Source organism: Vipera ursinii (assembly GCF_947247035.1).
Source record: "Vipera ursinii genome assembly, chromosome: Z".
Lineage (NCBI taxonomy): Eukaryota > Metazoa > Chordata > Lepidosauria > Squamata > Viperidae > Vipera > Vipera ursinii.
Window position 1 is genome coordinate 124,506,148 of NC_139517.1, and position 26,393 is coordinate 124,532,540.

Consider the following 26,393-nt stretch of genomic DNA (forward strand, 5'->3'; position numbering starts at 1 on the left):
AAGGAAGGAAGGAAGGAAAGAAGGAAGGAAGGAGACATTGTTACCATTAAAAGGAGAATACACAACATAAAGTTGATAAATACTACATTTTCTTTTCCTATTCCCCAAATCAATGCTATTTTTACAGGGATGTACGAAAAACTTGCAGAAGAGGCATTTAAATAGCTATACACATAGTCCTTGACTTATGATCATTCATTTAGCAACTGTTTGAAGTTGTGACCCCACTGAAGAAAAGAGACATCTGACTTCTCCTCGCACTTATGACTATTGTAGCATTTCTGTGGTCACTTGGTTGCAATTCAAGCACTTGGCAACCGGCATGTGTGTGTGCGTGTGCGTGTGCGTGCGTGTGTGTGTGTGTGTCAGTTACAACATCTTGGAATCAGGCCGCTGCTCTCTGCAACCGTCCCTGCCAGCTTTCAACAAGAAAAGTCAATAGGGGAAGTCAGATTCACTTAATGACTGTGTGATTCGCTTAACAGTCGCAGCGATTAGCTTAACAACTGCAGCAAAAAGTTTGTAAAATCAGGTGTCATTCATTTAACAACTGCCTCACTCGGTGATGGAGATTCCAATTTCAGTTGTGGTTGTAAGTTGAGGACTGCTTATATGAATAGGAGGCTAGATAAGCAAATCTCCCATTACTGTCTTGTTTGGTAAAGTTATAGAGAGAGCTGACTTTGGGAAAAGTAGCAGGGGGCGGGGCGCGCGCATTAAAGTGGGTCTCAAAGAGGAGTATATCTCTAAACCCCAGGGTATTTTTTTTTTCCAGTTTGCAGTTATTACACCCTACAACAATAATGTAGCATTTCTGGAATCCTTGCAATCTCTGTCTTGACTTCACCAACATCAAAGAGACGATATCAATCTCTCTGAAATTCTGTCTTCCTCACCTTGCATTAAACAAAATCGTGGGATTATTTTGCGTTCCATTTTCACACTGCCTTCTGTTTTCGACCGGTGCAGTCTCTTATCCATGCTCCTTCTTAACAACAACTTAACAACTCTTTGATACCTTCTCCAAGGTCACTTTAAGTTCTTTTATTGAGTGAGAATTACGCCAATGGATGTGATTAGCCCCGTTAGATTAATATTTTTTTTCCCCCAGGAGGATGAACTTTCTGAACCCTTTTGAGTTGGAAATTGTTATTTTTATCAAAGCGTTTGAATTGTCTATGAAAGACACAACATACTTACCAGATTAGGGAAATTATCAGGGTCACTTTTGCTAACTGGGGATTTCTAATGAGGTCCAAAAGTGTTGAAGAGTTGGATTTCTTTTCAGGTATCAGCTTTATTAAAAGATGAGAAAATTAAAGAATAAAAGTGTGAGGGAGAATGTCCCTTTTTCGTTTTTACTATTCTGGGAATTTGTTTTCCGCTTCTAGGCAGGCTTCTGGTTAGTCACTTCTCCAGATGTGTTGAACCACAACTACAGATAGTCCTTGACTTACAATAGCTCATTTAGTGACTGTTGAAGATACAACGGCACTAGAAAAAGTGACTTATGATCGTTTTTCACACTTAATGAACTTTGCAGCCTCCCCCTAGTCACGTGATCAGAATTCAGACATCTGGCAACTGATTCACGTTTATGACGGGCTGCCGCGCCCCAGAGGTCGTGTGATCCCCCCTTTTGTGACCTTCTGACAAGCAAAGTCAATGGGGAAGCCAGATTCACTTAACAACCGTGTTACTAACTTAACAACTGCAGTGATTTACTTAACAACTGTGGCGAGGAAGGTTGTAAAATGAGGCAAAACTCAACTAACAACTGTGTCTCTTAGCAACAGAAATTTTGGGCTAAATTGTGGTTGTAAGTTGAGGACTACCTGCATCTCTGTTTAACAGTATCTCAGGAAGAGAATGTCTGTTCTTCTCAAATGTTCATTAAATAAAAAATATTGTCATGTCTAACGTCACTTGGGCAATAACATTATTATGGAGATAATGTAATGCTGAGACTCTAGAAAGAGTGCAGAGAAGAGCAACAAAGATGATTAGGGGACCGGAGGCTAAAACATATAAGGAACAGTTGCTGGAATTGGGCGTGTCTAGTTTAATGAAGAGAAGGACGAAGGGGGACATGATAGCAGTCTTCCAGTATCTCAGGGGCTGCCCCAAAGAAGAGGGAGTCAAGCTATTCTCCAAAGCACCTGAAGGCAGGACAAGAAGCAATGGATGGAAACTAACCAAAGAGAGAAGCAACCTAGAACTAAGGAGAAACTTCCTGACAGTTAGGACAATTAACCAGTGGAACAACCTGCCTCCAGAAGTGGTGAATGCTCCAACACTGGAAGTTTTTAAGAGGAGACTGGACAGCCATTTGCCTGAAATGGTATAGGGTTTCCTGCTTGAGCAGGGGGTTGGACTAGATGACCTCCAAGGTCCCTTCCAACATCATCATCATCATCATCATCATCATCATCATCATCATCATCATCATCATCATCATCTATTCTGGATCCTTTTAAAAATAGGCTTAAAGATAATTTAAGCAACTAGATAGTTTCATGCTAGTCTCTAGGTCTAGAACCCCAGAACCCATAAGGCTGTGACATAATCTCAGACTAACTAGAATATCACCTTGATCTGCAAAAGTCTCGACTTTCTTTAGAAAGGGCTCACCATGAAGGACTGCAAAAATACCCAGAGGCCTCCATGGATGGAAGGAGTCAAGATGGTGGCTGTTAACTCACTCGTGAACGTCACTCGTTTTGACAGGGGGATTTTCTGCCCAGAATTCCTGAGCCGGCCATGCTGAGGGGAAAGGGAGAGGTTTCCAAGCTGAGCCAAGCTGGCTCAGGAATTCTGGGAGTTGAAGTCTACGAGTCATAAAAGAGCCAAGGTTGACTACCCCTGAACTAGTGGGACCAAGAAGAAGCACCTTCTTCGTGGTGGCTCATTCCCTGTGGAACAACATCCCTGCAGAGATAAGAGTGGCCCCCACTTCAACCCTCTTCCGAAAAGCCCTGAAGACTTGGTTTGACCAGCGGGCCTAGGGACCTCTGAATGATAGGCTGCTTATCAAGTTGTGAATCTGATTGTTGTTACCAGGGAGATGATTTTTATACAGGGCCACCTGGAGACACAGTGAGTGAGTTGGCTGGCCATATAAAATTTCTTAATAATGAATAAATATACATAAAACATAATGCAAAGGGCGCTTATGCAATGCATGTCTGAGAGTGACTTAATAAATAGAAATAGAGTCATACGGTTGGTGCTTTTAATTCTGTGTGTGACCAGCCATACGCTAAATAAATAAATACGGTTGGTAGAAAGATTGGAGGTTTTCAAGTCCAACTTCCTGACTAAGGCAGATGTCTTTATTCTATCCTGGACAAACCGTTGTCCAGTCTTTTCTTAAAAAACCTCCACCTCATCGGACAATTTCTTCATTCCCAGGTTGTTTCCAACGACGTTTGATTTGGACTCTTAGCGATCTCCGCAAAAATAACTTTGCAGGAACAGAAAACCAGACAGAACAAAAACTCACCTGCTCTAACAGTTTCGGAGGGATGGCCCGCTTGTTCACAGAGGCTACTTTTTGTAGAAGTTTTTTAGCTTCTTCTATTTTGCCTTTCATTGCAAGCCACCGAGCAGACTCAGGAAGGACCCTGAAAAATATTGGTGTGGCAAGCAAGCAAATAATTTCAAATCTTGGAGAGATAGCGCCTCTTATCAAACGACACAGAATTTCTCTCACACTGACCACTTGAGGCAGATCTAATTTAATTCTCAAGGACTATCCTTGGATAGGGAGTCAAAAGGGTCATGACGGGGTCAAGGGGGTCAAGCCTCCTTTTTCTTGTGTTCACATGCAATGCATGTAAAAAAAAAAAGCCAAGGCTGGCTTTGCAGGCCACACTGCCATCTCAATTTTTCTGATTGACACCCCACTTTTGCTTACCCTATCCAAGAGGGCTGGCACAAGAATAATAAATAACAGTTGTTTTACATGAAATTAATTCTAATTAACACTTCCTGAGCTGTTTTTCTTCTTTTTCTTCTTTTTCTTTCTTTCTTTTCTGGCAGATATATGCAGGTAGTCCTCGCTTAACGACCACGATTAGACCCGGAATTTTGATTGTAAGTTGTTGTGATCATTATGCAAGTCATCATGTTACCCGACTCAATTTTACAATCATTTTTTTACAGTGATTGTAAAGTGAGTTACATTGGTCATTAAGAAAATCATGTGGTCGTTAATCAAACCACATGGTCTTTAAGCATATCCAGAATGGGCACTTTTTTAATTGTTTTCGGCTGGAAAAAAGGCAAACATCTTTGCAAATCACAGCTGTAAACTTGAACCAGGTGCCTGAAATGTGATCATGAGATTGCAGGAGACATGTGCATCAACTATAACTTTAAAGATGGGTTGTAAGCAACCTTTTAGAACAGAGGTGTCAAACTCAATTTCATTGAGGGCCACATCAGCATTGCGGTTGCCCTCAGGGGGCCGGGTGGGTGTGGCCTGGGTGGGCGTGGCTAGAGTGCGTATGGCCTACTGGGTGGGCGTGGCCAGCTCTACCTCATTCGCATCAAGGGTGCCTATGGGGGCCCGGGCAGGAGTGGGACAGATCTTGGGGTCTCTGGCAGAAGGAGGGTCTCTGGGCCAGGGCCAAGGCAGTAGGGGCCGTTCCCTCACTGTTTCCAGGATGGCTTCGCGGGCCGCATGAAACCACTTTGCGGGCTGGATCCGCCCCCCGGGCCTTGTGTTTGACATGTCTGTTTTAGAATCTCTCATAAACTTGAACAGTTGTTAAGTGACTGGTCATTAAGCAAGAAGTAGCTGTATATCACTACAGGTAGTCCTTAGTTTGTTTAGTGATCGTTCAAAGTGACCACAGCACTGAAAAAAGTGACATGACTGTTTTTCACACTTATGACCGTTGTAGCATAAGTGATCGAAATTCAGATGCTTGGCAGCTGACTTATATTTATGACGGTTGCAGTATCCCGGGGTCATACGATCTCTTTTTGTGATCCCTTCTAACAAGCAAAGTCAATGGGGAAGACAGATTCACTTAACAACTGTATAATTAACAACTGCGCTGTTGCAAGAAAGATCGTAAAATGGGGTAAAACTCGCTTAACGAATGTTTCACTTAGCCACAGAAAGTTTGGGCTCAGTTGTGGCCATAAGGACTACCTGTATATAATGTTTACACAATGCTTCTTAGTTATACACTTGGAAGATATTTGGTGTCATACTAAAAATCCGTTTATACCTCCAACCAAATCTTAAAAAGGAGTTGACAGCAGGGTTGGAACCCAGTACTTACCATATGTAGAAAAAGCAAAGTAAAATTGGGGCAGAACCAGCAATCTGAAGGAGCCGCCAATCCTGAAGGCCGTAAGCTAAGCCAGCCAGGATCATTTGTCCCAAAGCAAAAGTCACATGACTAACGATCAGGGTGTGTGGACGATAGGCAACACCGACCCACTCAGTGCCTGAGAAAGAAGGTTGGAGCAGAGGGGGGGGAAAAGCAGAGGTCAGTCTGCTATCTCGCCCCCTGCAAATTTGATGAGTTCGCCTTTGGTCTCTTCATCTAAATTGTTTAAGACTGGGAATAACCGAATCATCAACATCAGCATTAATCATCAAAGACAACAGCACGTAGCACTTAGATTTATATACCGCTTCACAGTGCTTTACAGCCCTCTCTGAGCGGTTTACAGTCAGCCTATTGCGCCCCCACCAACAATCTTTGCCCTCATTTAGATTCAGATAGAGGATAGATAGATAGATAGATAGATAGATAGATAGATAGATAGATAGATAGATAGATAGATAGATAGATAGATAGATAGATGATAGATAGATAGATAGATAGATAGATAGATAGATAGATAGATAGATAGATAGATAGTATAGAGATGGAGAGAGATAAGAGAGAGAGAGACAGACAGACAGACAGACAGACAGACAGATAATAGATGATAGATAGAGATAATAGATAGATAGATAGATAGATAGATAGATAGATAGATAGATAGATAGATTTATTTATTTTTTATTTATTTTTATTTTAATTCCATTTATATCCCGCCCTTCTCCGAAGACTCAGGGCGGCTTACAAGCTTAGCAATAGATGATAGATAGATAGTATAGAGATGGAGAGAGATAATAGAGAGAGAGACAGAGAGAGAGAGACAGACAGACAGATAATAGATGATAGAGAGAGATAATAGATAGATAGATAGATAGATAGATAGATAGATAGATAGATAGATAGACAGATAATAGATGATAGAGAGAGATAATAGATAGACAGACAGACAGACAGATGGCTGTACCAATACCAATAGCACTTAAACTTATATACCGCTTTACAGTGTTTTACAGCCCTCTCTGAGAGGTTTACAATGTCAGCCTGTGGCCCCCAACAATCTGGATCCTCATTTTACCAACCTTGGAAGGATGGAAGGCTGAGTCAACCTTGAGCCGGACAGGATCAAACTGCTGGCTGTGGGCAGAGTCAGCCTGCAATGTTGCATTCTAACCACTGTGCCAGCAGGGGTCTTATCATCACCGTAAGTGCACACCCCAGGGTTAGATTAAGGACTTACAAAGAGCTATGCTGCTTATTGAGATCCCAGAAAGAGCTGCTCCCAGCAGAAATCGGAGTGCACAATAGAGGTAAAAACTGGGGGCGAAGGCTACAGCAACTCCTGACACCCCTTCGAGAAGCAGAGATAACAAGGCGACGGGTCTTCGGCCATACCTGAAGGAGAAGAATGTTTGGCTAAGTTTGCCATTACAAGTAGACCTTGATTTACAACCATGTTCAAACTTACAATAGCACTGAAAACCCCCTGACTTACAACCGATCCTTACACTACTATCACAGCATCCTCACAGTCACGTGATCACAATTTATATGCTCGGCAGCTCTTGTGCATTTACGATGGTTGCAGTGATCACCATTTGCAACCTTCCCAGTCAGCTTCTAACTGGAGAAAGCTGGATTTGGTTAACAGCCATGCGGTTTATTTAACCCCATTGATTCGCTTAACAACCATGGCAAAAAGGTCATAAAATCAAGCTCAACTCACTTAAAAAAAGCACTGCTTAACTGCAAAAATTCTGCAATAGCCGCAAATATTTCTAACTCTGGTGTAGGATGAGGGTGGAGGCTTATCTGAGTTTATGGGATGGTTTTCTGTTACCAAGCTAGGTAACATCATCATCAGAGTTTAGGCAGGGGTAGGCAACCTGGGCTCTTTTATGACTCGGGGACTTCAACTCCCAGAATTCCTGAGCCAGCCATGCTGAGGGAAAATGGAGAGGTTTCCATGTTGAGCCATCCTGGCTCAGGAATTCTGGGAGTTGAAGTCCACGAGTCATCAAGTGGCCTAGGCCTAAGCCAGGGGTAGGCAACCTGGGCTCTTTTATGACTCGGGGACTTCAACTCCCAGAATTCCTGAGCCAGCCATGCTGAGGGAAAATGGAGAGGTTTCCATGTTGAGGCATCCTGGCTCAGGAATTCTGGGAGTTGAAGTCCACGAGTCATCAAGTGGCCTAGGCCTAAGCCAGGGGTAGGCAACCTTGGCTCTTTTATGACTGGTGGACTTCAACTCCCAGAATTCTGAGTCAGCTTGGTTCAGCATGGAAACCTCTCCCTTTCCCCTCAGCATACCTGGCTCAGGAATTCTGGGAGTTGAAGTCCACGAGTCATAAAAGAGCCGAGGTTGCCTACCCCTGGACTAGGGGATGTCAGTGTCTGTGTTCTTTTGCTTATAAAGGCTTCGTGTGTGGGTGTGTCAAAAGAGGGTCTTGTGAGAGGCCTTGTGTTGTGTCTTGTGATGGGTCCCAATTGTATTTGTAAGTTGAGCGTTACTTTCCGAGGGACCTCTTTCATCTAAGGACCACAACCAAAACTGTTTGTAGCACTTTCTGAGCAGGTGGAAGTCTATCCAGGTATGGACCTTAACACCCAAAAGAAATACTCAGCCATCAATCCAGATCAACCCTCAGTTCCAAAAATTTGCTTAGTGAATGGCAAAAGTTCCAAACAACTTGCTCTAACCTTTTTTTTAGAATATAGGTAGTCCTTGACTTACAACAGTTCATTTAGTGACCGTTCGAAGTTACAACGGCACTTTAAAAAGTAGAGGCTGAATACAGGATAACTCATACTTTATTCTCGCTAGAACTGTACTGAAACTTGTGCTGCAACCAGCCACAATATATAATCTAGCCCGTAGGTGGCAGCCAATAGGTTTGAACCCACTCTTGCCGCCTTGGGCTAGCCAATTGCAGGACTGGAGACTGTTATGTACTGAGCTTGTGGTGATACCCCATGTGCGTTGCTGGAACAGCTAATGGCTCTCCAGTAACCCAGACAAGCTGTCTCCTGTCCTGCAATTGGCAGCAAGAGTGGGTTCAAACCTATTGGCTGCCGCCTAGGGACTAGACTATATATTGTGGCTGGTTGCAGCCATGTTTCAGTACAGTTTTAGTGAGAATAAAGTATGAGTTATCCTGTACTCAGCCTTGTGTCGTCATTCCTGCACTCAAGAGCCCACTACTTAACAGTGGCGACGAAGGTGGGATCCTGCTTCGCCGATTAAGAGATGAAGTCAACGAGGGGTCGGCAGCACACGCCGGAGGGAAGAGGCATTTCCCCCCCCCCCACTCTAGGCCGGCTAGCAAGCCACACTAACGGCCTCTCGCTCAGCGGATGCATTCCCTGAGCCTTGAAGCAGGATCCGAAGATTGCAAGAATCTAAAGGAAGAATGCCGAAGGTCGGCAAATTAAGAAAATTTGACGTGAAGCATCCGGAAGAATGGCCATCTTACCTTTCGCAAGTAGAAAACTATCTGAGAGCAAATCAGATCGTTGAGGAAGGTGTGAAGGCCGCAACGTTGCTTTGCGTGTGCAGCCCAGCAACCTTTGAATTGGCAGAGAATCTTTTCACACCGACGCCCATCGAAGCAGTCTCATACACAGATCTTAAGAAGAAGCTAACTGGGCACTTCCAGCCCAAGATGTCGGAAATGGCGCGGAAATTCAAATTCGACCAAAGAGTGCAGCTATCCGGAGAGACCGCTTCGGAGTTCATTGCAGGCCTAAGACAGGCCACACGCCTTTGCAAGTTCTCAAAATTAGAAGAACGACTAAGAGACCAGCTCATCTGTGGCCTTCAGGACAGAACGCTTCAGCAGAGACTGTTTGCTAGACCCAACTTAACGTTTTCCGAGGCACAGGACGAGGTGATGGCCAACAAAGCCGCCGGGGGCGCAGTGCAGACAGTTCAGCCTACCAAACCTTCAAAAGTCGAACAATCTTGAGGTCGCCAAATGCACCGGAGAATCGTCAGAGGAAGAACAACCCGAAATCAACAGACTTCAAAGGCAATCCAATGTGTAACACTGCAACAACCTCCAGAGAGATGACAGTTACAAGGCAGTTCTCTTACCAAGATGTAAGGGGTGTGGAGGCAACCATCTTCGCGCCAATTGCAGATTTCGTTCGGCCACATGTAGAGCTTGCGGAACAACAGGCCACATCCCGGTGGTTTGGAGAGCCCATCAGAGAGACCAGCCACCCAAACACCAGTCAGAAGAAGCGACTAGGAGAGGTACTGGGGGCCATGGTCCAGTTAGTGTGGGATTCTTCAGAAGCTGTAGAAGCGTATGCCGCACAGGGGCTCGACGCCCCCTGAAACCCAAACTTAAGCTCTTGGTAGAGCTACAAGGAGTTCCATGTAAGATGGAATTGCAGTCTCAATCATTTCACAAGACACATTTGACTTATTGTGTAGGCGCAGCAACAATTGGGGTAAACTAAGACCCTCAGATATCATTTTAACGGATTTTCAAAATGCTCATGTTAAAGTTAAGGGTGAAGCCACCGTATTGGTAAAATTTAAAGGGTTTTTGGGGCACCTGGATGTAATAGTAGTAGGGGGGCAGAGAACGAGTCTTATTGGACTTGATTGGTTTGATGCCTTAGGTATTCAGATTACTGGCATAAACCAGACACAAACTGCAGACCTCATGTCAGTGTGCGAAGAATACGCGGATGTTTTTGATTCAACTCTAGGGACATACACAGGCCTGCCTATTTCTTTTAAGTTAGATCCTAATGTTGTTCCAATTAGGGTTAAACCTCGCAGGGTCCCCTTTGCCTTAAAGCACAAAAATGATTCCAAAATCGATAAGCTTGTAGAACAGGACATGTTACAACCTGTTGATGGGGGGGGGGGAGTGGGAAACTCCTACTGTCACTCCACTTAAGGCCAACGGGGAAATTTGCATTTGTGCTGATTATAAATGCACATTAAATAAATACAATGAGATTAAACAACGTCTAATGAACATGCTTCCATTGCAGTAATGAGCAGTTTCACAATGCACTAGTTTCTGTAGTTAGTGGTAACAAGTTTTTCAACAATATACATCACTTTATTTAACAATGTGATCTGTGAGGTACGCAGGAGGCTTGTGTGGCCTACAGGAACATCTTGGAGTTTCCATCACCTTGTGGTCTACTAGCTTACCCAGTGGGCTGGTTAGATTCATGTCCCTTTGTGCTCCAGAGTCAAGGGGATTTGAAATGCTCTGGCTGGCCTCACCAGGTTGGCCCACCCCAGAGTCAGTCTGTTCAGCAGAGTAGGCACAGTGCTTGCTGAAGTTCAGCTGGCTCACTTCGTCAGGAGGTCCATGTTGTACTCCTGTGCTACCTGGTTCTTCCTCAGATTCCATCTCCTCTGAGAAGGAAAAACCCTGGTGATCCAAGTGAGGGCTGGCTTGGCCACAAGTTTGAGGACCTTGGGAGGGACTTATGATGCAGTCCTCACTTAGTGGCCATTCTGGAAACCTTTTCCTGAGTTGATCAATGTGTCTTCTGACAACTTGCCCTCCCTCCAACCCCACTTCATAAGATAGGGGTCCGGATGCCTTGGTAATTTGACCAGGAACCCATAAATTCCCTTGACCATAGTTCCTGGCCCATACCCAATCGCCCATGTGCAGCCCCCTCAGAGGCTTTGGTCGAGAGGCTTCTGCTGCCACTCTGTCTGGATGCAACCTGTCCAGTTTAGTAATCAAACGCCTCCCCCAACATAGTTCTGCAGGACTTTTACCTGTGGCCGTGCAGGGTGTAGAATGCTGGCAGAGTAAAAAAATCTGCCAATCTGTGATGCAAGTCACCTGTGACAATGCGCTTGAGTGCCTCCTTTGTTGTCCTCACCATGTGTTCGGCTTGACCATTAGAAGATGGATGAAAGGGTGCAGACGTTGCATGTCTGATGAGATTAGCTCTAAGGAAAGCCTGAAATTCAGCAACACTGAATTGGGCTCCATTGTCAGAAACTAAGACATCAGGCAACCCATGTGTTGCAAAGAGTTTTCTCAGCACCTGGATGGTCCTAGCAGTAGTCATGTTAGGAACTGGAATTACTTCCAGCCATTTTGAGTGGCTATCCACTACTATCAGGAAAAGCTGCCCCTGAAAAAGCCCAGCATAGTCTATGTGAATCCTAGACCAGGGAGTGTGCGTTTCCTCCCACCTGTGAACTGGAGCCTGTGGTATTTCAGGCCTAGATTGCTGGCATGTATAACAACCATGGACTTGACTCTCAATGTCCTTATCAAGGCCAGGCCACCAAAGGTAGCTTCTAGCTAAAGCTTTCATTCTGACAATGCCTGGATGGCCTTCATGAAATGAGTGTAAAACCCTGTCTCTTAGGGAAGTGGGAATTATGACTCTATTACCCCATAAAATGCACCCTTTATGTGCAGACAACTCATGTCTCCTGACAAAAAAACTTTGAAATTCAGAGTCTGGACTTTTTTCCAACCAGCCCGTGTATACCCATGACAACACTCTACTAAGTATTTTATCTGTGGCAGTTTCAGCAGCAATGTCCCCTGCATGGAGGGGAATCTCAGGTATGTCCTGTATGGACAGTATTCTAGCAGCAGGAGCTGGATCTGGATCCATTAGTGGCAGTGGTAGTCTGATGAGGCCATCAGCATGGCCCATTTCCTTTCCTGGTTTGTGAATTAATTTAAAATTGTATGCAGACAAAAAAATAGACCATCTCAACATTCTTGGAGATAGTATGTGGGGGGTTTGTTTGTCCATTGTGAACAGTCCCAACAGAGGTTTGTGGTCAGTGTAGACAGTAAAATCCCTGCCATATAAATAATCATGAATTTTTTTTAACTCCAGCAACTTCTGTACATAGTTGCGCTCAGCAGAGGACAAAGTCCTTGAGTAAAATGCAATAGGGACCTGTTTCCCATTTTTCTCTATGTGGCTTAAGTCCGCCCCCACCCCATAGGGAGATGCATCACATACAAGACATACAGGTTTAGACTCTATGTAATGAGTTACAGTGGACTTTTCTGACAGAAGTGCTTTCAAATCCTGGAAACTTTTGTCATGTAAGTTAGCCCATTTCCAAGGGGCTTTTTTGTCAAGCAGCCTGTGGAGGGGCTCTGCTATTGCTGCCTTATGAGGTAGGAATGTGTGACAAAAGTTTAGGAGACCCAAAAATGCTTGCAGCTCTCCTATTGATTTTGGCCTAGGAGCCATTTTAATGGCCTTCACTTTAGAATCAGCGGGGTGAATGCCGTTAGCATCAATGTGGAAACCCAAGAATTCTGTTGATGAAACCCCAATACTACACTTGTTCTTTTTTAATTTGAGGCCTGCTTTGCGAAGCCTCTGCAAAACAGCCCTGAGCCTTCTGGCCAACACTTCTGGGGATTCCCCTGCAATAAGAACATCATCAAAATAAGGGCAGTCGCCCTGGATACCCTTAAGTGATGATAACTTTATTGTCACTTTGAATGTACACCAATCGGCATACATCAAAATGAAATTTCGTTGCATACAGCTCTCAAAGGGTCACCACCTCCGATATATACTCCTTGTTCGTGGCCCGCTCAAATTTCACAAGTGTACGTTCCATAATCCCTTGGAAAATACCCGATGCAACACTGACTCCAAACTGTAAGCGTTTGACTTTGAACGCCCCTCTGTGAGTCATGATCATTTAAGCCACAGCTGTGGCCTCATCAACCGGCAATTGCTGATAGGCCTGTGCTAAATCAAGTTTAGCAAAAATGGTTCCCCCTTGCAAAGAGGCTAAAATATGGTTGACCACTGGAACCGGATAAGCATGCTGCTTGAGGGCCTTATTTAATGTGCATTTATAATCAGCACAAATGCGAATTTCCCCGTTGGCCTTAAGTGGAGTGACAATAGGAGTTTCCCACTCCCCCCCATCATCAGGCTGTAACACGCCCTGTTCTACAAGCTTATCAATTTTGCAATCAATTTTATGTTTTAATGCAAAGGGGACCCTGCAAGGTTTAACCCTGATTGGGGCAATGTTAGGATCTAACTTAAAAGAAATTGGCGGGCCTGTGTATGTCCCTAGGGTTGAATCAAAAACATCTGCATATTCTTCGCACACTGACATAAGGTCTGCCGTTTGTGTCCAGTTTATGCCAGTAATCTGAATACCTAAGGCATCAAACCAATCAAGTCCAATGAGAATTGTTCTCTGGCCCCCTACTACTATTACATCCAGGTGCCCCAAAAACCCTTTAAATTTTACCAATACGGTGGCTTCACCCTTAACTTTAACGTGAGCATTTTGAAAATCCATTAAAATGATATCTGAGGGTCTTAGTTTGGCCCAATTGTTAGTGTGCCTACACACAAAGTTGTACGTGTCTTGCAAAATGATTGAGACTGCAGAGCCGGAATACAGCTCCATCTTACATGGAACTCGTTGTAGCTCTACCAAGAGCTTAAGTTTGGGCTTGAGGGGGCGTCGAGCCCTGGTGTGGCATACGCTTCTCCGGCTTCTGAAGAATCCCACACTAACTGGACCCTGGGCCCCAGTACCTCTCGTAGTCGGTTCCTCCGACTGGTGTTTGGGTGGCCGGTTTCTCTGACGGGCTCTACAAACCATCGTGATGTGGCCAATCCTTCCGCAAGCTCTACATGTGGCCGAACGAAATCTGCAGTTGGCGCGAAGATGGTTGCCTCTGCACTCCTTACATCTCGGTAAGAGAACTGCCTTGTAACTGTCCTCTCGCTGGTGGCTGTTGTGGTGTTGCACATTGGGTTGCCTTTGGAGTTTGTTGATTTCAGGTTCTTCTTCTGACGATTCTCCGGTGCATTTGGTGACCTCAAGATGGACCGATTCTTCGACTTTTGAAGATTTGGTGGGCTGACCTGTGTGCACTGCATGCCCGGCGACTTCATTGGCCATCACCTCATCCTGTGCCTCAGAAAATTGGGTCTAGCAAACAGTCTCTGCTGAAGCGTTCTGTCCCGAAGGCCACAGACGAGCCGGTCTCTTAGTCGTTCTTCTATGTTTGAGAACTTGCAAAGCCGTGCAGCCTGTCTTAGGCCTGCAATGAACTCCAAAGCTGTCTCCCCGGATAGCTGCACTCTTTGGTCGAATTTGAATCTCTGCGCCATCTCCGACATCTTGGGCTGGAAGTGCCCAGTTAGCTTCTTTTTAAGGTCTGCGTATGAGACTGCTTCGATGGGTGTCAGCGCGAAAAGATTCTCTGCCAAATCGAAGGTTGCTGGGCCAAACACACAAAGCAACGTTGTGGCCTTCAGACCTTCCTCCGCAATCTGATTTGCTCTCAGATAGGTTTCTACTTGCGAAAGGTAAGATGGCCATAATTCTGGATGCTTCACGTCAAATTCTCTTAGTTTGCCGACCTTCGGCATTCTTCCTTCAGATTCCTGCAATCTTCGGATCCTGCTTCAAGGCTCAGGGAATACATCCAATGAGCGAGAGGCCGCTAGTGTGGCTTGCTGGCTGGCCTAGAGGGGAGGGAGTGCCTCTTCCCTCTGGCATGTACAGCCGACTCCTCATTAACTTCAGCTCTTAATCGGTGAAGCAGGATCCCACCTTCGTTGCCACTGTTAAGTAGTGGGCTCTTGAGTGCAGGAATGACGACACAAGGCTGAGTACAGGATAACTCATACTTTATTCTCACTAGAACTGTACTGAAACGTGGCTGCAACCAGCCACAATATATAGTCTAGTCCCTAGGCGGCAGCCAATAGGTTTGAACCCACTCTTGCCGCCTGGGGCTAGCCAATTGCAGGACAGGAGACAGCTAGTCTGGGTTGCTGGAGAGCCGTTAGCTGCTCCAGCAATGTATGTGGTGTATTACCACAAGCAAAGTTACATAATGGAAACGTCCCCCACAATCATGTGATCAGATGTCAGATGCTTGACAACTGACTCATATTTATGACAGTTGCAGTGTCCTGGGGGGGGGGTTCGTGTGATCCCCTTTTGTGACCTTCTGACAAGAAAAGTCAACGGGGGAAGCCAAATTTCCTTAACAACTGTGCTGCTAACCTAAGAGCTGCAGAAATTCTCTTAACAACTTTGGCAAGGAAAGTGGTAAAATGGGGGCAAGACACACTTACAAAGGTCTCACTTAGCAACAGAAATTTGGACCTCCACTGTGCTTATAAGCCGAGGACTACCTGTACTCTATTCCATGACTGCTCCTGGTTTGATGTCAGCAAAGCAGGTCATTTTGCTCTCTTGAAGCCACCCCTTCTCCAGGTCCACGCCTGGACGTGTGAAGGATTTGCCTAGCTCAGGGATCTTCAAACTCGGCCCTTTTATGACTCATGGACTTCAACTCCCAGAGTTCCTCAGCCAACATGCCTGGCTGAGGAATTCTGGGAGTTGAAGTCCACGGGATATAAAAGGGCCGAGTTTGAAGACCCCTGACCTAGCTGGTCATAAAGGATGTCTAGTTTTTGAAAGCCACCCCTAAGATCCCCTGGTTTGTCTTTCAAACCAGCCTGTTCTGCCCCATCCCAAGTTTCCTTCCAGCCACTTTCCATCCTGCACACTGGAATTATTTTGGTCATCTTACCAATCGCTCAACGGTCCTAACACAATTGCTCCAACGAGGAGGCCCGACATGAAGATGGACTGTGAGATACCAATTAAATCAGTTCTGTCACACACCAGGGAGAACTTAAGGGAGGAAAGGAAAAATATTTAATGAAAAGGAACCAGACAGATGAAATAATTTATTCCATGATCGAGGTACATGATGCATTAGAAGAGGGATCGTCAAGGGGGCTGGAGGCTAAAACATATGGGGAACGGTTGCTGGAAATGGGTATGTGTAGTTTAACGAAGAGAAGAGTGAGGGGTGACATGATAGCAGTGTTCCAGTATCTCAGGGGCTGCCCCAAAGAAGAGGGAGTCAAGCTATTCTCCAAAGCGCCCAAAAGCAGGACAAGAAGCAATGGATGGAAACTGACCAGAGAGAGAAGCAAGCTAGAACTAAGGAGAAACTTCCCGACAGTTAGAACAATTAACCAGTGGAACTACCTGCCTCCAGAAGCTGTGAATGCTCCAACACTGGAGGATTTTAAGGAGAGACTGGACAGCCATTTGCCTGAAATGGTATAAGGTTTCCTGCCTGAGCAGGGGGTTGGACTAGATGACCTCCAAGGTCCCTTCCAAATTATTATTATTATTATTATTATTATTATTATTATTATTATTATTATTATTAACAAGAAACAGGAGGTCCTGATCGTGCCACATAGGACTTTAGGCAGACCCTGTTTGGAATATTGTGTCCAGTTCTGGAGACCTCGCTTAAAAAAAGACAGCGATAAGATTGAGCGAGTCCAGAGGCAAGCAACAAAAATGGGGCAAGGTCTGAGGAACAAAAGATATCAGGAGACGGGAGGAACTGAATAAGTAAATCCTGGTGGACAGAAAGGAAAGTGTGTGTGTATGTGGGGGGCACATAATTGAAGCTTTTAAATACATGTAGTCCTCAGCTTACAACTGTTTCTTTTAGTGACCATCCACAATTACAACGGCACTGAAAAAAGTAACTTATGACCATTTTTCACCCATTTTTCAAAATTAGATGCTTGGCCACTGACTTAATATTTATGACGGTCGCAGTGTCCTGGGGGGTCACGTGATCCCCTTTTGCCACCTTCTGACGAGCAAAATCAATGGGAAAACCAAATTCACTTAACAACCGGCTTACTAACTTGACAAGTGCAATGATTCACTTAATAAAGGCGGCAAAAAAAAGTCGCAAAATGGGGCAAAACTCACATAACAAATGTTTCGCTTAGCAATTTTGGGCTCAGCTGTGGTTGTAACTTGAGGACTACCTGTATGTTAAGGGTGTGAATAAGGTTCTAGGAGGGACTTTCAATATTAAGCAAAAATCAAGAACACAACGGGCATAAGCAACGTTAGAAAGCCTGCATGGTGGAAATAGTGGAAGCCTGCAACCAACGTCCAGTGGAGGGAGTGGGTCCAATTGTCAGTAACTGATTTTAAACAAGCTTAGGATAAACACGTGTCCACTAACTGACATTTAAAAATAAAAAAAATAAAAAAGCCTCGAAAGGCAGACTCAGGGGACCACTTGATCCTTTTCTACCATCAGTTTTAACAGAAGAACAGAATTGGAAGGGACCTTGGAGGTCACCTAGTCCGACCCCCTGCTCAAGCAGAAAACCCTATAACGTTGCAGACAGATGGTGGTCCAATCTCTTCTTAAAATCCTCCAGTGTTGGAGCGTCCACAACTTCTAGTGGCAAGCAGTTCCACTGGTTAATCGTTCTCACTGTTAGGAAAATTCCCCACAGTTCCAGCTTGCTTCTCTCCTGGATTAGTTTCCATCTGTTGCTTCTTGTCCTGCCTTCAGGTGCTTTGGAGAATAGCTTGGCTCCCTCTTCTTTGGGGCAGCCCCTGAGATATTGGAAGACTGCTATCATGTCCCCCCTCGTCCTTCTCTTCATTAAACGAGACATACCCAATTCCAGCCACCATTCCTTATATGTTTTAGCCTCCAGTCCCCTAATCATCTTTGTTCTTCTGGTCCAACCTACTGCTTGAGCAAGAGACTATATACCATTCTGGACAAATGGCTGTCCAATCTCTTCTTACTTTTGATCCTTTCATTTGTATTTTTGTTGGACCTATCAGAGACTTGCTATTCTAAGATGGTAACGAGACGAGAAAGGAAGCAAGCAAACCTCTTTATTCTGGTGAGCAGTTCAGGTATGTTTCCCCCCAAATAAAAGTGTTGATCCTTAAGATGACATAGCGTCAAGGGCCAGAAATATTGCACGGAACCAGTTCTCAAATCATGTCTCAAGTGCAGAAGAACCCTAGGCTTGATTTGAGAACGGGTTCGATGCAATATTTCTGGCCCTTGACGCTGTGTCATCTTAAGCATCAATACTTTGGGCAATTCACATTCTCTCTCCACATACCTTACAGGTAAGACATAGGGAAGTTTTGTTTGGATTTTTGTCAGAACACCATGGAAGGAAGGAAAGGGTTTTTAAAAAAACATATTAAATAATTAGGTGGGCCATTTCAAATTGCATAATTGCAGAAGGTCGGCAGTTTGGCGGGTCGAATCCCGAGTGCTGCGTAACAGAGTGAGTGCCTGTTACTCGTCCCAGCTTCTGCCAACCTAGCAGTTAGAAAGCACGTAAAAATGCAAGTAGAAAAATAGGGACCACTATGGTGGGAAGGTAACAGCGTTCTGTGCGCCTTTGGCGTCTAGTCATGCCGGCCACATGACCATGGAGACGTCCTCGGACAAGCGCTGGCTCTTCGACTTTGAAACGGAGATGAGCACCGGCCCCTAGAGTTGGAAACGACTAGCACACATGTGCGGGGGAACCTTTACCTTTACCTTTAATCGCATTTTGAATAGGCAGCTATGTGGCAATGCCCCCTGCTGGTAGAAACAATTCTTGGCAGTTTAAAAAGCTTTCTCATCAATTTTGTGACCTTGAGTTGGCCAAACAAATGCATTGCTGTCAACACCGATTTTGAATTTTTTTCTTATGGTCTAAAACTTCTTTATCTGTTTAGGAAACTAATATATCCCCTAACCCTAATTGCTCTGAAGGGTTTACCAAACCCAAATATAATGCGGTGGGTTCTCAACTTTGAACAGTTTAAATCTCTGGATGCATGCTGGCTAGGGAATTCTGGGAGTCCAGACATTTTAACGTGGCCAAAACGTAATATAATGCAACTATGCAGGAAGAAAATGAAAACATTAAAAGACCCGGGCCAGATAATTTTTTTAGCCTTCTTCACAGGTCATTAGAAAGGAACCTGGACAGAAGAAGTACAGTGTTGATGAATCTAGTGAAACCTGGTGAAGTACATGGATGGAAGCCAAGGTTCCTTGTTGCTCTGTAAGCTTGGTTGTTTTCTTGCAGATGTTTCATTACCAAACTAGGTAACACTATCAGTGTTTTGGGTAATGAAACATCTGCAAGAAAATAACCAAGTTCAGAGAGCAGCAAGGGTCCTTCATTTCAACCCTGAGCTACAAATATTCTTCTTTACTGGATGGAAGTCGCTCTGAGATCTAAGTTCTACAGAACTTTGGGTCCTTAACATGAACATGTTCATTGGACTTTCAAAGTAACTAAAAACTGGGGCAATTGATCGGTACAATGTGATATGGTGTGTCTTTTCTAACAAAAACCAATCAGCAATCAACAACCTGGAGGAGACCCCATGACTGGTCTTTAAAGGGTTACTTGTAGGTGGGGGTGGGAATTTAATCTCCTTATTAATTGCAGGCAGTTGCCCAGAGACAACTTCTATTGCAAATATTATGCTTACTTTTCCTCATTTATTTTTGCCTTTTAACTCCTGGCATAAAACTCTCCCAGTTTTATACAAAAACTAAACATTTAATTCAGGAAGAAAAAGAGATTCCCAAACCTGGGTAACCAGAGAAGGTTTTGGCTTGGAAGGGTAAACCCATCCATCTTGGCACTTCTCTGTTGAATTCAGTCCAGAATGCAGGAATGTCTCTAAGTTGGTTTCCACAGGAATATACATACGACATTGTTCTAAGGTCCCGTCAGGTTTTCGGGGAATGGTCAAATTCAGCTTCTCCTCTTCGGTCAAGTTCAAGCGGACGGTGTCCAACCAATTAGTGTTGCAGTGATGAGACACTGGAAGGACCATGAATAATTGGCTGAACATATGAAAACCAACGATGGGTGAAATTATACTGATCATCAGTACCAGGCAATGCTGGAATCGGCCAAAATCATTAAGAGCTTTGATGATTTCCCCAATATGGGTCATGGCTGTTTTCTTTCTGCCTCTCTCTCTGCTACTATCTACTCTCTGTCTAATCTCTCTACCCAAATAGTCCTCTGGAATTCAGCAGCCTCTGGAATTAATGGTTAAACACCGAATAAACTTTGACATCACACTCAGTGAAGTGCAGGAACGGTGTTCTTAATAATAGTCTTAATACATGACATGTTACACTTTCACAACCACACTTTGTGTAAAAGATTAATTGCCAATTTTGCAGCTTACCAGCCAAAGAGAGCAAAGCTCATAAGGAGCCGTCAAAAGTGAAGCGAAATGGAAAGATTGACAGCCTCAGAGGAAGAGAGGTGTCGGTCTCACTTTCAAAATTTTTAATTACACTGCTCGAAAAAATAAAGGGAACAGTTAAACAACACAATGTACTGTATTTAATAGTAGGATGTCTTATTTTCTGTTCCCTTTATTTTTTTTGAGCAGTATAGATATCTTTTGAAGACAGAGGTCTATTTTTCACAGGAATGATAGTCTGAAGAATTTAGCCGAAATCAGAGGAGTGGGTGATGGGATTTTTGAGGGGGCAATAATATAATTGATGATGTAATATAACTGATGGCATCCTAACCAAGGACAACTTACACAATTCACACATTAACTATAAATCATGTTTAGTTTAGTTTAATTTAGTTTAATTTATTAGACTTATATACCACCCTTCTCCCGTAGGACTCAGGGCGGTTCACAAGGTTTTTTAAAAGAAAACAATACCACAATTACAAAAATTTAAACAATTAAAATGATTTTATTAACCTTGAATATAAAAATCCTAATTAAAAACCAATTAAAACCCCAATTAATACCCTCAGTCCAGGCCAGAAAGCTCAAAGAGCCAGGTCTTCAGGTCCCGGCGGAATGAGCGGAGGTCAGGGGCAGTCCTAAGCTCTACAGGCAGCTGGTTCCAAAGGGCCGGGTTGTAGAAATCCTAAAAGCTATGTGAAAAACCATGCTTATATGGGTTTGCACATTGTCTGATTTGGACACCTTATGTAAGAACCTAGCCCTCTGGACAAGGAGAAGAGGACAACCTGGATCAACAGGGATGGCTCAGCTGCAAAAGCAATTGGTGCACCTGTCAGGACCCACCCCAATCCACATCTTAGGAAAACAAAAACTCTTGGAGTCAGTTCTAGTCCAAAAGGAATTTTTTACTAGGACATGTTTGGTTGTGGAAATACAAGACAGGACCTGGTATTGTTTTACAGATTGAAACTTTATAAAGAGTTCCCGGTTCAACCCCTCTTCCCTCAACCCCATTTGGTCAGCCCCCCATCCTTTAGTTCGTGTCATCCCTTTGGTGGGAAAAAAGGAACTTCGAATCTTTATGGTTATTGCCTTCTTCCTTTACAGATTCAAATGGAGACACAGGCCAGATGCCTTCTTCCCTAACCCTCCCTTTTGTTCCCCCCAGTTCAAAAGGTTTCCCTTGGTCTTTGAAATAACCTAAGGCAGGCTGAATCCACATGCGCTCCTCCTTCCTCGGGAGATGGCAGAATCCAGGGGGGGGATGTTTTAAACATACATTTATGAATGTGATATAAATGGATTCTGACAGCACCATTGAAATAACTGAAGAATTAGGCTGGCAACAGATCATCCTAGAAAAGGTATATCTAGAAAAAAAACCCAGAATAACAGAGTTGGAAAGGACTTTGGAGGTCTTCTAGTCCAACCCCCTACTCAGGCAGGAAGCCCTATCCCCATGGTGGTGAACCTATGGCACGCGTGCCACTGGTGTTACCCAGAGCTCTCTCTGTGGGCACGCACGCTGTCACCCCAGTCCTAGGCCTTCAGCTGGGTTTTATAAAACCTTTTCGCTTTAGGCCTCCGCCGCCATGTGCAAAAAAAAGAAAAGGTTCAATCAATTTCAACTTCTCATGGGAAAAAAAAGATCTCATAAAGTTGGAATTGATTGAACTTTTTAGTCCCACCCAGTTTGCCATTACCACCGCAGCCACGCCCACCCAATGGGCCACGCCCACCCAATTGGCCACACCCACCCAAAAGGGCCACACCCACCCGGCACCAGATAATACCATGTGGGTTTTGGGTTGCAGTTTGGGCACTCGGTCTCTAAAAGTTTTGCCATCACTGCCCTATCCCCTTTCAGATAAATTGTTCTCCAATCTCTTATTAAACTTGTGCAGTGATGGAGAACATACAATTTATGGAGGCAAGTTGTTCCACTGATTTTTCACACTGTCAGAAAATTCCTCCTTACTTCTAGGTTGCTTCTCTCCTTGATTAGTTTCCATCCCTTGCTTCTTGTCCTGCCTTCAGATCCTTTAAGAATGGGTTGACCCCTTCTTTTTTCTGACAGCCCCTCAAATATTGGAAGACTGCTGTCATGCCATCCCTAATCCTTCATTTCATTAAACTAGACATGGCTATGTGGCTAGAGTCAACACCAACTTGATGAGGAACAATCAGTCAATCAATCTGTCGGTGTGTGAAAATCCTGCTTTCTGGAGAAGTGTATCGTGCTGGGAAAGACGGAAAGAGAACAGCCATCCGGAAGGTGGTGTTGTGACTCAGGGCCAGCCTGTGGGTCCGGCAGCCGGCTCAGATGTCTCGGATGACTCAGATGAGGGGGAGGAGGAGGGTGTGGAAGACGAACTGGCTGATGATGGCTTGGAGGCTTGGCAGAGCTCCCAGCCGGGGCCCTCTTCTCAGCTGCGTGAGCCCGATAGTGCGGAGGATGATGACCCACAGCTGGCCCTGTTCAAGGACGCCCGACGCAGGAGGCAGTCGAGCAGGACCAAGCAGAGAAAGGCTGTGGGACTCCTCGGGAGGAGGCACAGGGAGACCACGCCCTGAACTCTAAATAAAAGGAGTGTTTGGGGAAGGGCTGGTTGCTGAAAGCAACCCTTCCGTTTGAGGATTCAAGTTCCAGTGTTTTGTTTCTTGTTCTGTTGTTCGTGTAATAAATCTTGGCAGACGCTTTTCAGCCTTGGACGCTCTCCGGTCTCTACTGTTTGAACAGGGGTTTGCCTTATTACAAGGCCGGTAGTTGGCTGGTTCAGAACAGGTGGGTGGCTTTAGTTACAGCGTCAATGGGCGTGATATTGGAAGAAATGAAGGACCAAGTTGAGGAACATCATTCTGGATAAAGTGTGACTCTTAACACTATCTTGATGGCACGTAATCAATAAGCCAACCAATCTATGCAAACACCCAGCACCTTGGTGGCGTCTATGATACTGGGATAGGTAGAAGGAAGAAAGGGGCAGCCAACATCAAAGAAGAAGGAAATCAGTTACAAATGTGATGGGTGCACTGTTGGAAGACTTGCTACATTTTGGGAGACAAGAATGTCTTGGAGAGTATGATACGCTGATTGCTCAATCCATCTATCTTGCCTGAGCCCTGATTTGCTAATTATCTGCAAGATCCCAAAACAAATTCCCATGCCATGTTGATTGCAATTAGCCTAGACCAGGGCTTTTCAACCTTTTTGTCACTGCACGTTTTTTTTTTAGTTCGTCCAAAAAGCTCAATTTTAATTGTACATTTCCTTCTGGTCTGCACCTGTGTTGATAACTTATCTGGCAACCATAGTGAATGTCATGTGGTCTAGCTAGGTTATGAGGTAGTTTTGCTGTGTGCGCAAGCGTAAAAAAGTTTTCTAGTTTTTGTCTTTACATTTTCTTTTTACTGTCTGATGAGAGAGGATGTAGTCAGTTAGCTTTCTTTGTTTATATATATTTTTCTTTTGTGATTAAAGGTTTTTAATAGAATATGCGTCGGGCTTTATTTTCCTTCACCCACACACATTATGCATCATCTGAAGCACGGTCCATTGCCCTCTGATAGGAAGAATTATTCCTTGACATTTTTCACCCATTGTACCACTTTTAGGCTATGGCAACATCCGAGTACCACCAGTTGCCTAGCTCCAGCCATCTCTCGCTTAGGCTTGTGCAGTGCTGCCACCAGTTCAGCTCATTCTCCTCCCCTGCTACTACTTTTCTAGGATGGTCGCGTACCACCTGCCAGGTGCCAATGTACCACAGGTGGTACCCGTACCACTGGTTGAAAAGCCCTGGCCTAGACAAGAAAAACTTGTGTGTTGAGAGGACAGAGTTAGCTGAAGCTAATGAATTGCAATCCTCCAGAAAGTGGTCTCTCTCTCCAGTTTTCTTACAGGCTCTAGATTTTGTAAGCATCCATCTTCCTTCAATCCATGCTGTCTATTGCAGTGCTTTTCAACCTTGGCCGGTTGATGAGGTGTGGACTTCAACATGGACTGGGGAATTCTGGGAGTTGAAGTCCAACACACCTTCAAGTGGCCAAGGTTGATAAACATCTATTGAATTGGGAAACTTGGGAAGGATGTTATGATTGGCATCATTCCTCCAACCTGCAGGGATGTCAGGTGACTCTTTTGCACCAATGAAATTGAGTTACTGTGGTCAGGTAATTGAATGTTCACAATTCGAAGTGATATTTCTGAGGAAAAGATGGTACAGGCAGTCCTCGTCTTACAGCTACAATTAAGCCCAAAATGTCTGTTGCTAAACAAGAAAGTTGTTAAGCGAGGTTTGCCCCATTTTACAACCCATCTTGCCACATTTCTTAAGTGGATCATTGACGTTAAGTCAGTAACACAATTGTTCAATGGTTTCTGACTTTGCTTGTCAAAAGCCCGCCACAGGGGATCACATGACCCTGAGACAATGCAACTGCCATAACTACATGCCAGTGGCCAAGCATCCAAAGTTTGATCACCTGAGAATGGGAATGCTGCAATGGTCGTAACTGAAAAATGATAAGTCAATTTTTTCAGTGCCACTGTAACCTCGAACAGCCGCTAAAAGAATGGTTGTAAGTTGAGGCCTACTTTTAATTGGTTCCTGCTTGGCAGAAACAGGCAATGAAAAATTTTAAACATTCTGATTTTAACTAATGCCGTATTTACCAGAACAGCACTTTAAACAAGAATTACAATCTAACTATTTATAATAAGATGCCACGTGCCTATTTTCCGTGTGTGTGTGTGTGTGTGTGTGTGTGTGTGTGTGTGTGTGTGTGTTATTGGTAAACTACTTGCAATAACTGCAGGAAAACAAAACAGAACTTTAACACTCCCAAAAGTAATGGATATTTTTTATTGATTAAAAATTAGAGAAATGACATGCAATAAAATACAAAGTCAAAGGGGAAAAAAGGCTGAATATTTTACATCTTTCGTTAAAATCTACAATACACCAAATTGTGTAGGTTCCTTTTATATTAACACACCACCCTCCTCAAGGCTATTAATTAAGTTTTTTAAAAATACAAACCGATTTCTAGGTTCAAGTTCAAAATTTACCCAAAATAAAAACCCTCTGATCCGTAAGGGTATAAAGGATAGAAATAATTTCTAAACTACTAAACAACAACAAAAATCATTGGCACTTTTTGAACCTCAAGAATAAAATAGTTGTCTAGCACTTCTAGTATTCAGAGGAGGGGGGTGGGGCAGAAAAAAAAATACCATTTATTAAGAGACAACAGGCCGAGAAATATAGTAGCAAAGTAGTTCTGGATCACTGAAATAGTCATTATTATAATAACACACGGGAACAGCCATTAGGGGTATTCTTGTCTGCTACACCTGGATTAGACAGAGACAGGAATGAAGGAATCAGTATATAGCTAGCTACTGCATCAAGATACAGTGGATTCGAAGGTATGCGCAACATGCAGGCCAAGTGATTTAATACTGTACCAGAATTATTTGGTCTCGGTAGCTGAAGATGGGATGAAATAAAACGGATGGCTACTTTATTCCTCACGCTGGTCATGTGCCATCTCAGGGTACGCCGATTCAGGGCCACCCCCCATTTCAGCAAGAGATCCTCTTTCTGCATGATCACACCTGGACACGGATATTGGGACTAAGGCTGTGCGCTGCAGTGACAATAACGTCACTGGCTCCAAAGAATTTCTGGCCAACCAGAAGCAGAAGTTTGGGGAGCCTCCGAGAGCCGCGTCCTTCATCCAGGTGAGGATCCGACCCCCTCCCCACAGTTCAGAGGTCTATCCCTCTCAGAGGCCCCAAGAAGTGATGGTCTCCCCAAACTTCTGCTTCTGGTTGGCCAGATATTCTTTGGAGCCAGTGATGACCCTCTTTTACCGGTCTACTGTAGAGAGCGTCCTCTCGTACGGTACTGTGATTTGGTATGCTGGTCTGACAGCCGCGGACAGGAAAGCATTACAGAGGGTGGTAAGCACAG

At 44.3% G+C, this 26,393-nt stretch overlaps 2 protein-coding genes across 2 annotated transcripts in view; both read right to left on the minus strand.

The window, feature by feature from the left end:
* LOC310648889 (solute carrier family 22 member 13-like) overlaps positions 1-20,145 on the minus strand; it is a gene marked incomplete at both ends in the record, with an annotated part of 31,024 nt that extends 10,879 nt beyond the window's left edge. Inside the window, 6 exons of the mRNA XM_083377005.1 lie at positions 1,201-1,295; positions 3,503-3,623; positions 5,295-5,463; positions 6,583-6,737; positions 15,902-16,005; positions 19,774-20,145. Of these exons, the coding sequence (XP_083233131.1) occupies positions 1,201-1,295; positions 3,503-3,623; positions 5,295-5,463; positions 6,583-6,737; positions 15,902-16,005; positions 19,774-20,145 (1,016 nt within the window). The remainder of the gene's footprint in view (positions 1-1,200; positions 1,296-3,502; positions 3,624-5,294; positions 5,464-6,582; positions 6,738-15,901; positions 16,006-19,773) is intronic.
* A 5,605-nt stretch (positions 20,146-25,750) lies between these two features.
* Positions 25,751-26,393, minus strand: part of OXSR1 (oxidative stress responsive kinase 1) — a 101,910-nt gene continuing 101,267 nt past the window's right edge. Inside the window, exon 19 of the mRNA XM_083377000.1 lies at positions 25,751-25,771. The gene's annotated coding sequence lies outside the window, so the exon portion shown is untranslated. The remainder of the gene's footprint in view (positions 25,772-26,393) is intronic.